Source organism: Rhinolophus ferrumequinum, chromosome 17 (assembly GCF_004115265.2).
Source record: "Rhinolophus ferrumequinum isolate MPI-CBG mRhiFer1 chromosome 17, mRhiFer1_v1.p, whole genome shotgun sequence".
NCBI lineage: Eukaryota > Metazoa > Chordata > Mammalia > Chiroptera > Rhinolophidae > Rhinolophus > Rhinolophus ferrumequinum.
In genome coordinates, this window is record NC_046300.1 from 56,334,648 (window position 1) to 56,346,804 (window position 12,157).

General features: G+C 48.1%; 1 protein-coding gene across 3 annotated transcripts in view; it reads left to right on the top strand.

The window, feature by feature from the left end:
• The window catches only part of PTPRG (protein tyrosine phosphatase receptor type G), a 685,327-nt gene that overhangs the window by 570,020 nt on the left and 103,150 nt on the right, over positions 1 to 12,157 (top strand). For all 3 annotated transcript variants that reach the window (XM_033132046.1, XM_033132048.1, XM_033132047.1), the window contains exon 9: positions 9,328 to 9,512. In XM_033132046.1, coding sequence (XP_032987937.1) covers positions 9,328 to 9,512 — 185 coding nt within the window. The remainder of the gene's footprint in view (positions 1 to 9,327; positions 9,513 to 12,157) is intronic.

Below are 12,157 nucleotides of genomic sequence, written 5' to 3' on the forward strand. Positions count from 1 at the left end.
TCAGGAATAGCATAATGTGGGAAAGTCAGAACTGCATGCCTGGAGAACTGGAGAATTGAATTTCTGCCTCTGCCTTCCCAGGCACTAGCTGCTGCTATTGTATGTTGAGTGTGTGGCTCTGTTACATGCACAGCAGAGAAAGCTCACGGATAAGGACGTTTCCCAACTTGCTGCTTTCCATGGTAATTGCTACACAGAGCATTTAGTACTCAATTGTTGGCCGAGAAATGGGATTGCACACCAGGCTTGTTCAAGGGATAGAAGGGATGCCACGGGGTAGTGCAGAAAAACTCCACAGGTCTATTAGTTACAGTTCTCCCTGCTGAGTAGGGAAAAACACAGCTGTCTAACTCTGTGTCTTTCTCCTTTCATGTCGAACACTTAACTTCTGATACTTCTGGTCACAAAATATGTACGGGTTTTCCCCCACCAGGCGATTCTCTGCAGCACCAGATGGGTGCCCTACAATTAACTCCGTTCTGATGCTATGTACCTGGAGGTAGTTTCAGATCCCACAGATTAAGGGCTCAGTCCCACAAGGCTTCTCCCGTCCTACATCAGACGCCGATCGCAAGTAGCAGGTCCCCAGGTTACCCACAACTTCTGTCCGAATTGGCTACAAATCAGAGATTCCCACATCGCCCTCCTTGGGTTCGGTTAACTGTTAGAGTCGCTCATGGAACTCAGGGAAATACTTACAATTACCAGTTTATTAAAGGATGTGAAAAAGAAGAAGACAGATGAATAGCCAGATGGAAAGCTTTCTGAACCCCATACTTTTGGGATTTTTATGGACGCTTCGTCACATAGGCGTGATCATTTATTAACTCCATTTCCAACTCCTCTCCCCTCTCCGGGAAAGGGGGCAGGGGCTGCAAACTCCAAGCTTCTCATCGTGTCTTGGTCTTCCCAGCGACCAGCCGCCTTCCAGAAGCCATCCAGGCCCCCACCCACAGTCAACCCCATAGAACAAAAGATGCTTCTTAGCGCTCTAGTCACTTAGGAATTTACCAGAGATTTAGGAGCTCTGTGTCCGGGACTGGGGACAGAGACCAAATATTAGAATAAGAGAAGACATACAGATGGCCAGCAGGTCCATGAAAAGATGCTCAGCATCAATCACCGTCAGGAGAACGCAAATCAAAACCGTAACGAGATACCACCTCCAACCTGTTAGGATGGCTGTTATCCAGAAGACAAGAAATACCAAGTGTTGGCGAGGATGTGGAGAAATGGGAACTCTGGTGCACTGTTGATTGGAATGTAAATTGGTGCAGCCCCTGTGGAAAACAGTATAGAGTTTCCTCCAAAAATTAACAGTAGAACTACCACATGATCCACAAATCCCACTTCTGGGTATTTATCTGAAGGAAACGAAAACACTAACTCATAAAGATATATGCACCCCCATGTTCATTGCAGCATTATTTACAATAGCCAAGTTATAGAAACAACCTACATGTCCATCAGGATAATGAAAGTGTGTTATATATACAGTGGAAGATTGTTCAGCCATAAAAAAGATTGAAGTCTTGCTCTTTGCAACGTGGATGGACCTTGAGACCATTATGCTAAGTCAGACAGGGAAAGACATACTGTATGATTTCTCTTCTAGGTGGAAACTTAAAAAAAAAAAAAAAAAGCTAGATTATAAGTACAGAGAACTGATACCAAGTGGTTGGTGTGTTTCTGCCTCTGGCCCATAATCTCCAGGAGGTCAAGAACCATGTCAACTTGTGTTCACCTTTATCGCTAGTTCCTGGTTAGGGTCCTGACATAGAGCAGGTACTCAATAAATATTTAACAAGAGCTACTCCTTATCGCACACTTCCTATACACCAGTCAGCTTGTGCTTGTTCAGTTCATGCATTTATCCAAGAGCACACAGCTGGTATGTCCAGAACTGAAGTAGTCTGACTCCAGAGTGAAGAAGTGAATGAATGACTCTCTTGGAGCTTGGTCTGTAAAATAGGAAGGTGCCAGCAGCCCCACAGAATGACAGTGAGGTTTGGATGACAAATTTGTGAAATGTGCTAACTGAGCCCAGAGCGAGGCTCATCAGATGGGACTTGTTATTGCTATGTCAGCACAGAATGGCCCAGAGTGAAGGCCTTGGGGGTGGCTCTGGCATCCCCATGATGACGTGAGGGACCACGAACTTAGTTTGCATTTCTGATGGGGAAGAAGGGTGATTGAGCTGTGTCCAGCTTTAGAGGGTCCTGAAGGAGTTGAAGACTGCTCTAGAAATTGTCAGACCTCCACACTGTCACGTGACACTTGAGAACAGAAGATAGGGAAGGCAGACAGAGGGAGTGGGAAGGAAGCTTTTTGCACAAAGGATTGTTAAGCTGCCAAAGAAGCCACAGACCTAAGGCCGCAGTAGTGATGCATAGCGCCTGCGTGGGACAGTTTTCACCTTGAAGCACTTTGACTAACCCTCCTGACATCTTAATTACCATCTTGCGATAGGGAACCAGATGCGGAAGGTGTATGTGGATAGCACACGCCTGACCGGCCCATCCCTCTGGTGGAATATGACAGACTGGGTTCCAGTTCTGAACCCTCCTCCCAGTCTGTGTCCGCAGCGCTGCCCAGTGATTTGGTCTCTCTGGACCCCAGTATCCTCACCCATCTTTAATGGGGAGAGGAATCGAACCTGCCTCTTGGGTTCCGTTCTGCCTGCGTGAATCATCTGAGAGGAATACAGGAAGCCTGGTCCACGGCATGCCCTGTGCAGCTGGCAGCTCTAACTAGATTCTCCTGGGATGTTGTAAATCCCCAGAATGCTGGAGTGGGGTCCTGCTTTGATCTTCTTCCTGGTTCTGGCACCTTTTCTGTGCAGTTTCCCTTTCATGAGCTCTTAGGTGGGGAGGGGGCGGTGACACCCCCGAGTGCCAAGATCCCGGGTTTGAAGTCTTACATAGTCTTCTTTGGGGGATTTTGTGTTTACCTAAACCTCTTCAATACGGCCCTTCAAAAAGAGAAATCCTTCCCCGAGGCCATTTCTTTGGAAATTTTCCCTAAAGGACTCCATATTCAAGGGTTCTTGAGCTGAGCTGCAAGCGATAAAGAAATGTCAGGTGTTTAAGCTGTCTGAGGCGAGGCTCCTGGCTCCATTCCACGTGACTTGTTCCTTCTGCTGTAAGAGGAGGCGGGGCTCCTGCTCTCTCTCCCTGCCCCGCTAGTTGCTGGCAGGAGGCATCCCCTCAGTCCCTCTCAGCTGGCTTAGGCCAGGCTGGTCCCTCCTAACCACCGACACCACCGTGTGTGGTATATGATGTCACACCCCACCCCCACCCTCCGTGGGCAGCAGTTCCACTTCTGTTGACAAGCATTGTGAATTGGTGCACTGGCACCGAAGCAGTACCGTCCCCGCCTCCTGAACAATAATGGGCCTGTTGCCTCACGTGTGAAACTTGGAGGAGGCGGGCGCAGGGCAGGGAGGACCTTCAACTCCAAATAGTTTCAGACACTTGGAAGTTACACCGACTTCCCACGGGACGGATCACAATGAAGAGAAGTGTGGTAGGGGTGGGGGATTCTACCATTTACTTGTGGAACCGCTGAGAAAATATCCTTGACATTGATAGAGAGTCAGAGGACCTTGGGTGCTTTGCTAGAAGCCTCTTCATTATTTAACCAAGTCCGGGATCATAATTAAAGGTGGTTCAGAATAAAGGCAGAAATTCTCAGGGCTGGCATGAACATCATCCGAGAGAAAGCAATTAGACACCAGAGGAAATGTAATCAGGCCCGAGAAGGGGAAGGCTGATGTCAGGAGCACCTCACAGGGACATTTGTTTAGAGAACCGGGTGTGGTGCTTCCCACATGGTTAAAAGGCTTTCATTTTGTGCAAAAGGATGCGTCAGGATGACTCGTGGTAGGTGCGGTTTGCAGTGGGTGTTGGGCGTTGGCACTGCCCTGTGGCAGCGTTCCCGGTGCCCATGTCGACCAGTACACGACTCCCCTGGCCGTGGGGACCGGCAGCTGTGGGTGAAGAGAGCTGGGTAGAGGCAATGGGGAGTGGTGGGGACTGAGGCAAATCTGAGCACACACACCCAGTCTGAGCTGCTCCGCTGCTCTGCATAGCCGCTGCCATGTGTGGGTGCTATTTAAAAATCCAGCTTTCCATGTAAAATACACCAATTTGTAAAACACCATATGGGCCCAACCGCCTGTCCCTGTGTGTGCCATGGCCTCGTGCCTACTGATTGGGGTTTAGCCACAGTGTTCTCTGTAATTCTCAGCCCACTGTGTGAGGAGACTGTTGCTGGGTACTAGCCACCCATTTTACAGATAAGAAAGAACACAAGGGTCTGTGTGGGTCTGGCTCCAAAGCCCCCCGTTGTTTATACCAGCTTTTCCAAACTGTTCCTGTAAAATCCCATAGCGCTGCTTTTGCCTGTTTTATATTTGGAATTTGGGGGGAGGCGATGCTATATTTGAAAGGAGGGTTTCCATCACTGAAAAAGCAGGCAGAACTTAGAAGCACAAGGCACACGAGTGTGCTGTTCGCTTGTTTTCATGTTCTTGGAAGGGCATCTGCTCATCTCGCCTCCCCCAGCTGCCGAGCATGCTGGGATTTTTGTCACCTGCGTAGACCAAGTGCTTTTCCTGATTAGCAGATACCCCCTTAGTGAAGGTGTGAGTTAAAGGCTGAGGACAGGTTCCTCACACGAGCTTGCAGCTCCTGAAGGTGAGCCCAGGAATGGATTGTGTGCCACCGATTTTGTAGATGGGAGTTTTATTTTGTAGATGGGGTCCTGACTAAAGAGCAAAATACCTTCTCTCATTTCATCAGTGAAATTCGAGGCCTGTTCCTGCCCTGGAGGTCTTACAGCTCAGTCAGAGGGACAGAGACACGGACTGGAGATGTGATTGGCTCTTGGGGCTGGGGAGCACAGCGGCTCTGGGAACAGAGACCCGAGGGGGAGCATCGTGATGTTGAAGTCGGTCTTCCTGCAGGCTGGCGTGCAGGAAGCGAGGAGCAGAGTGGGAAGCCATGATGTTGGAGACATGGAAGGGGGTCACGTCATACAGGACCTGTGGACCAGGATAAAGAAGGAATTTATTCCATGCAACCAGCATGCCCCTCAGCCAATATTTATCGCGAGCCCTGTGTGCGCCAGGTTCTGTTTTAGCACCAAGGATAATGTAGCAAACAAGACAGAAAAGGTACCAACCTCGTGGAGCTGACATTTCTAGTGGGAGAGTTAGATCATGTCTTAGAGATAGTCAGTGAAATCAATAATGTAATTCCACGTGGCACTACATGCGAGGCAGGATCTCAGCTCTGTGGAGGGGTGGGCCTCTTAGGCTGTCGTAAAGGGCAGAATTCAGTGCGAAGAATACCAGTGCAGTCGGGCAGTCGGTAAACACGTTTCAGATAACGGTTCACCTCCCCTTTGTCTTCTAGGCCTGGGACCAGCAAACCACCAACCCAAACTCACCCACCACCACTTTTTGTACATCCACAAGCTGGGAATGGTTTTTTATATTTTAAACGGTTGAAAAACATCAGAAGCAGTGGAAAATTTAATAACACATGAATAGCCTATGAACTTGACAGGTAGTATCCATGAAGAGTTTTCCTGGAGTACAACCACAGTCGTCCCCATACATCACCTAGGCTGCTCCTGTGCTTCGAAGGCAGAGTTGTGTATTTGTGACAGAGACTGGCTGGCCCTCAAAACAGAAAATATTTACTACCTGCCCCTTCACACAAAAAGTTTGCCATCCCCTGTAGGTCCTCCTAGTACTCTGCAGATGCCTTCTCCAAATCTGGCCCAGACAGCCCCTCCCTGTCAAGCAGGAGGGACATGAAGAATAGAAGAGAAATTTCTCTTCTGTCTGCTCGTCCCACAGGCCTGGATGCCGCACAGGCCTGGACGTGGCTCCTTAGCCTGCAAACCCCTGGCCTGGAGCTCTGATGTGTAGTGTGGGACAAGAGTGGTTCTTTGGAGACACCTTCGTTACTAATTCCTGTCCTGGTAGGCGATCCTGTTAGAGGGAGGCCAGACCTGACTCCTACGTGAGCTTATCTCAGTATTTTCTGGTACATTGAGACAGTGGGATTCTCTACTGTCATTCAAAACAGTGATGCCAAGCTCCATTAATTGACAAGGGAATATTTCCATGACTTATTGAGTAAAACATAACAGCAAAAATAAAATACTCAGTTACAGTGCCATAATGCATCCATCCTATCCATCCCAGTTAAATCAAATTGTATGTATGTGCTTTCACGTGTGTAGGAAGAGAGATCTGGATGTTGACTCCCCAGGAAGTAAACAATAGTTATCTCTGGGTACTGGAATTTGGGGTGATTCTTTTTTTAACTTCTTTTTTTGTATTACTTGGGTTTCTTTTACAAAAAACAACAACAAAAACATTAACATGAATCATCTTAATCAGCAAAGAAAAATCCAGCTATTTTAATTGTAAAGAATAAATAAGAAGAATGGTTGCTTCCGTGTGTGGGTGATAAGAATTATTTCTGTGGTTATGATGTAACTGTTAGAGAGATACATGCATCCAGCTCGCAGAACCATCCGTACAGCTCACCACTAATTGGAGCAGGGAAGCGATGGCTTCAGAATAAGGGAGATAAATAAGAATATGGTGGGAGGGGAGCAAATACGTAGAAGTCAGGAAATCTGACATGGTCATCACTGTGAGGGATGGAAGCTTCCCAATGTTTAAATCTCCTTGGTTCGTTATTGGCGTTTGGAAAGATGGGGGTGTAAATCTTTTCTGACTTTCCCCCTTCCTGTCTTGAGGAACTGGAAGCCAGTTCAGTTGGGCTATTGTGTTAATAACACGGTATGTTAGCGTCACCTAGTGTGCACACTCTGCCATTTCACCCCCCGCATCTCCCTTCAGACTCTTTGTTTGATGTCCTTGCTGTGGTGGCATGTGTGCGGCAAGCAGCGAGATGCCTCCCGGGGTTCTTCAGGGCGGTGGGAACTTCATTAATTTATCCCTTCCTTCCTGTCTCAGTCACACACAGCGAATCTCTCCGACTGCATCGTGATTTGGCAGTTGAAGAGCAAAAGGATGCCTCCCTGTCAAAACCAATCTCCTCTTTTCTCCAGCTGTCTGCTCCTTAAAGCAGGGAGGCCATCCTGCGCTCTGGGGCTGCCTCGGGCTGCCTCGCGCTTGGGGCTCTGGGGGAGTCTGGCCATGGTGGGCTCCTGGGAGACGCCAAAGCAACCAGGGTCCTGTGGCGCATCTCCTCCAGTGGTGCTCACCTTCTGCACTCAAAACCTGAGTGTCGTCCTCACTGCGTCTCCCTCCCTCAGGCCCCTCCTTGGACAGCACGTCACCAGGCCTCCGGGTTTCACCTCTGGCTACTCCCTCTAGAACCAGCCGTTCTGCACTCTCCCCCTGGTCTATGGGCAACTGGCCATGGGCAGCACCTCCTCCCAGGCCTCCCTCCTCCATTCCTCGTCCTCCAGGTTCTTCTGTGCTCAACTGAAGCACCAGGGATCTTTGTAACGCACACACCTCCGTGTGTCACTCAGTGGCTTCTGAGTGCTCTTACGATAAAGGCCAGAATTGTCATCTGGGCCGACGCAGCCTGTCGCTGCAGCTGTCCCCCGCACTGCTGGGCCCCGTCCTGTGGTTCTTTGGCCTGCCCTCTCCTTCTTCCCCTGACTCCCACCCAGTTAAGCTCCACTCAGCTCTCAGGTGTGCCTTCCTCAGAGCGTCTTCCCCGGGCCCCATAGCCTGAGTCAAAGCCTCCTGTGATGTGCTTGGGCACTGTCTCCTACCTGTCCTCCCCTCCTTCTGTCCCATCCGGGGTGTAATGTCAGTGCCACGTATGTGACTCTTTGGTGAATCCCCAGCTCCCCATTTAGACCAGTAGTTCTTAACCGGGGATGATTGCCCCCCACCCTGGGACATTTGGCATTATCCGGGGACATTATTGGTTGTTATAATGTGGAGGGAGGTGTGCTACTGACATCCAGTGGATGAAGGCCAGGGATGCTGCTGAACACCCTGCCACACACAGGACAGCCCGCCAAGAGCGAAGACTAGTCTGACCCAAGAAGTCAGTAGTCGTGAGGCGGAGAAACGCTGCTTCAAACTCTAAGCCCCATGGAGGCAGGAACCACAGCCACAGAGAAGGAGACGTTTGGAGGCTAAAATGTCGCTTTAAAGGCCGACGTGATATTCTCAACCCTTTTATAGGTGCATAACTACCATGCCCACTTCAAAGCTGCCAGCCACAAGGAATAAATAAAAAGAGGGTTAGCCTGACTTTTCCTTGTGCCCCCCAGCAGGATAATTATCCACAGTCCTTCTGGTCCAGAGAGAGGCATCCCTTTTTGTGTGTATGTGCCTTTGCTGTAAACGTATTTAAAGTCTCATTTTAGATTTTATTTGTTTATACTCTGATTTATTTGCAACAAAATTTTATTTACACTTTTAGTTTGTTGGGATACCCCACAGGTCAAATGGACTGGCTTCTACAAAAACTTCAAGAAAGAAAGGTCAGAGGCCTATTCGAGGTTGAAAGAGGACTTATAACAACTAAATGCAGCTGCGATAAGGGAGAAACAGCTATAAACAATCTTTCGGAGACAGTTGGGGAAATTTGATTCTGGACTGTGTATCAGATAGTATTATTGAATTAATGTTTATTTTCTTAGGTGTGGTAACGGTATTAGGGTTATTGTCTTAGCTCAGGCTGCTATAACAAACTACCATAGACTGGGTGGCTTATAAACAATAGAAATTTATTTTTCACAGTCCTGGAGGCTGGGAAGTCCAAGATAAGGGCACTGGCAGATTCACTGTCTGGTGAGCCCACTTCCTGGTTACTGATGTCACCTCCTCTCTGTCCTCATGTGGCAGAAGGAGCCAGGGAGCTCTGTGGAATCTCTCTTATAAGGGCCCTAATCCTGTTCACCAGGGCTCCATCCTTAGGATCTAAACCATGACATTCGGGATTAGGTTTCCACATAAAAATTTTGGGGGTGGGAGAGCAAAGCCTTCAGTCTTTTGCAATCATATAGGAGAATGTCCTTCTTAGGAGATGCAGGCCAGGGTATTAAGGAGTGATGTGTCAGGATTTCCACAACTTGCTTATGATGATTTAGCAGGGAAATTGCACGCGTGCATGGGTGTGTGTATGTAGAAAGACAGAGAGGGGAGAACAGGTATGGTACAATGCTGACAGGCGGATTTGGGTGAAGGGAGTATGGTGCCTCCTATACGACTGTGTCATCTTTTCGAGGTTGGACTCCTTCAGCATGCAGGGCAGGGGAGTGAGTGGTATTTTGGGCCGCAAGCCCCCTGAGCGTGGCCGCTTGTGTGTTCAGTTTGCAGCTCTCCGCCCATCCACATGAAGGTGCAGCCTCTGAACCAGACGGCGCTGCAAGTGTCCTGGAGCCAGCCCGAGACCATCTACCACCCCCCTATCATGAACTACATGATCTCCTACAGCTGGACGAAGAACGAGGACGAGAAGGAGAAGACGTTTACAAAGGACAGTGACCAAGACCTGGTAAAACCTTTCTGTTCCCAGTCAGGGCCCCTGCTGTCCTTGCAGTTGTGAGAAGGGTCCTGCCGCGTCTCTGCCTGGCACCTCAGGTGACTTTATCTGTGTCACCCCAGCCTCACGCTGCCTCCTGAGGGCTGGCACTGCCACGGGCTCTGCTGCGGCCTGTCACTACCACTGTGAGCTGTGGCCAGTGCCTGCCTGGGCGCCAGCCCACCCTCACGTGTACCAACTGGCCCGTGCCACAGGAGAAGCTAGTTAATTTCTTTATAATTAGGCCCATCAAAAGTGACTCCTTTTTCTTTCGTTGTTACAAAAACAGAAAGCTTCTGTTGAGCCCTTTTCATCTGATAGGGTCTTTAGAAATAGTAAATGTTACGTGAAGGTACCACAGGTCTGACACGTGGCCGGCACTATGTATAAGCACTAGCTCTCACGATCACAGTGAATTCTCCTCCCCGTCTTCCTTCCTGCTGTTGTCACCACCACCAGGCAGCTGTCCACAGTCCCCACCACTCCCTTGTCACGTTCGATCTGCTTCACACTTTCCTACCTGCTAGATCCTGTGGCCACGTAGTTTGTAATCACTGTTCTCAGACTCTCAGACACTGTTAATATCTGACCTCACTTTGAGCTATACATGCCCAAGTCCACATTTCATCTTAAAATTTGCATAAATATTTAGTGTCCAACTGTCATGCAGGACAGCCTGCGGGGTCTCTGGTCCCTCTCCCCACATAAGAACGCAGGACATGGTGAGCCCAAAAAGGAACACCCACGGCGCCATAGGTAGGGGAGTCACACCACTATACTCTCGCTGGCGGCTGGGTTGGAGACACAGGAACCAGGAGCAACACAATTCTCAACCCTCACTGTGCCGCTTGCAGACTCAGCCACCATCTTCTTGCTAGCCCCCCACTTTTCTGCTAGCGTAGCCACGGCAGTTACATTAGTGCCCAATGGCTCACTGGTTACAGCTGATGGCCAACTAGCCACAGCTGATGGCCATTTGATCCCAGTCGATGGCCATTTACTACCTGAGCCAGCACCTTTCTATGTGAGGCCGAGAGCCTGGAAACTGCTTTTTGGGGCTCTGTCCCCACACCAACGCCCAACAAAGCCCTTCAGAACAGATGTTTGTAGAAGCCATCTTCTTCCCCTGGAAAAGCAAACCCTCCAACAATCACTAGCCTTTACGTCCTTGCGTAGAAACTCAATGTGACACATTTGGGTTTGAAAGCCATTGCTTTTATATTTAATCAAAGGAAGGCTTTAGAATAATGAAATCCATAATTGTATATGCCCATGAAAAGTGCAGTCGCACTGAGTGGGATTCTTAATGACTGTTATCACTTTGTTTTTTCTCCCAATACAGAGTCCCCGGAGCCCATTCAATCAGTTACAGAATACTTTTCATATTCCTTTAGATGAAGATTCTTTTACTTCATTTCCATTTATATTTTCAATTTCCCCACTAGACATTGTTATCTGGGTCATATTAGGGAGTGATGAGCTTCATGAAATCAGAGAGGAATCTATTGAAATAACCCAAGGTTATGATGTATTTTAACCTTTCTGTTGTCACTACTGGGAGTCCGTAAGGGATTTTTCTCTTTCTGAAGTAAAGATGGCTTGCATTAATCAGCAGAAACTATGTAGGTGCTTAGGCGGTTTCTTGTTTTAAGTGGAAAATAATTAAACATGCAAAGATGAATAGATAGGGGCTTGGAGTGAATTCTAATAAATCCCTGCCTAGATGCAGGGAAGATTTTGCTCTGAACAGAAGATGGGGTCAGAGGTGTAGAGAATGAGGCATAAATTAGTTTCAGAGAAAGAGAGATGTAGAGAAAAACCTGCTTTGACAGCAAGTTCTTTTTAATAAGAATTTCTGGGGGTGGGTCATTTCTTTTGGGACACACAAAATTAATTTTCTTAATTCCTCAAGAAGTCAAGCAGCTGACTTAGTGGCAACAAAGCTGTTCTCTTAACACTGTAGCCCAGAACCGAAAAGTAGTAATTTACGTTGGTGCAGCATTTTCCAATTTACATGCCTTCTCCACATCCTCACTGCAAACCTGTAGGGCAGATGTTACTACTACATCCTCCAAAAGAGATAAATGAGGCTTTAAGTGAAATAATGTGACCCCAACCTACTGCTCTCTCCAGGAAGCAGTTTTCTAGGCAGTGGTAGCAGGTGTGGCCACAATAACATTTTAATGCCTGTCAGAGGTTTTCAATAGCTGCATTGGGAAAACCCACTCAGCGGTTAAGCTCCCAGAGCTGTTTTTTATACTTGGCCCAGAATACACATTTCTATGACAAGACATTTCATCCATTAGAGAAGTCTTTGAAATCAGTTGCTTTTGTTGCTTGTTTCTTCACAAAGCAAACGTTGTCTGCTTTCTTAGGTAGTTGCTGTTTTCTCATTTTTAAAGGCTCTTGGAATAAAGCTTTGAGGAATAGGGACCTGGATTTGTCAGGTGTCAGATGACTGGGGACTGGCAAATTTTTTCTAGAAAGGACCAGATAGTAGATTTTAGGCTTTATGGGACATGAGTCCTCTGTGGCAACAATTCAGCCCTACCATTGTAGGGCGAACGCTGCCGTAGACAACATGTAAATGAATGGGCGTGGCTGTGTGCCAATAAAAC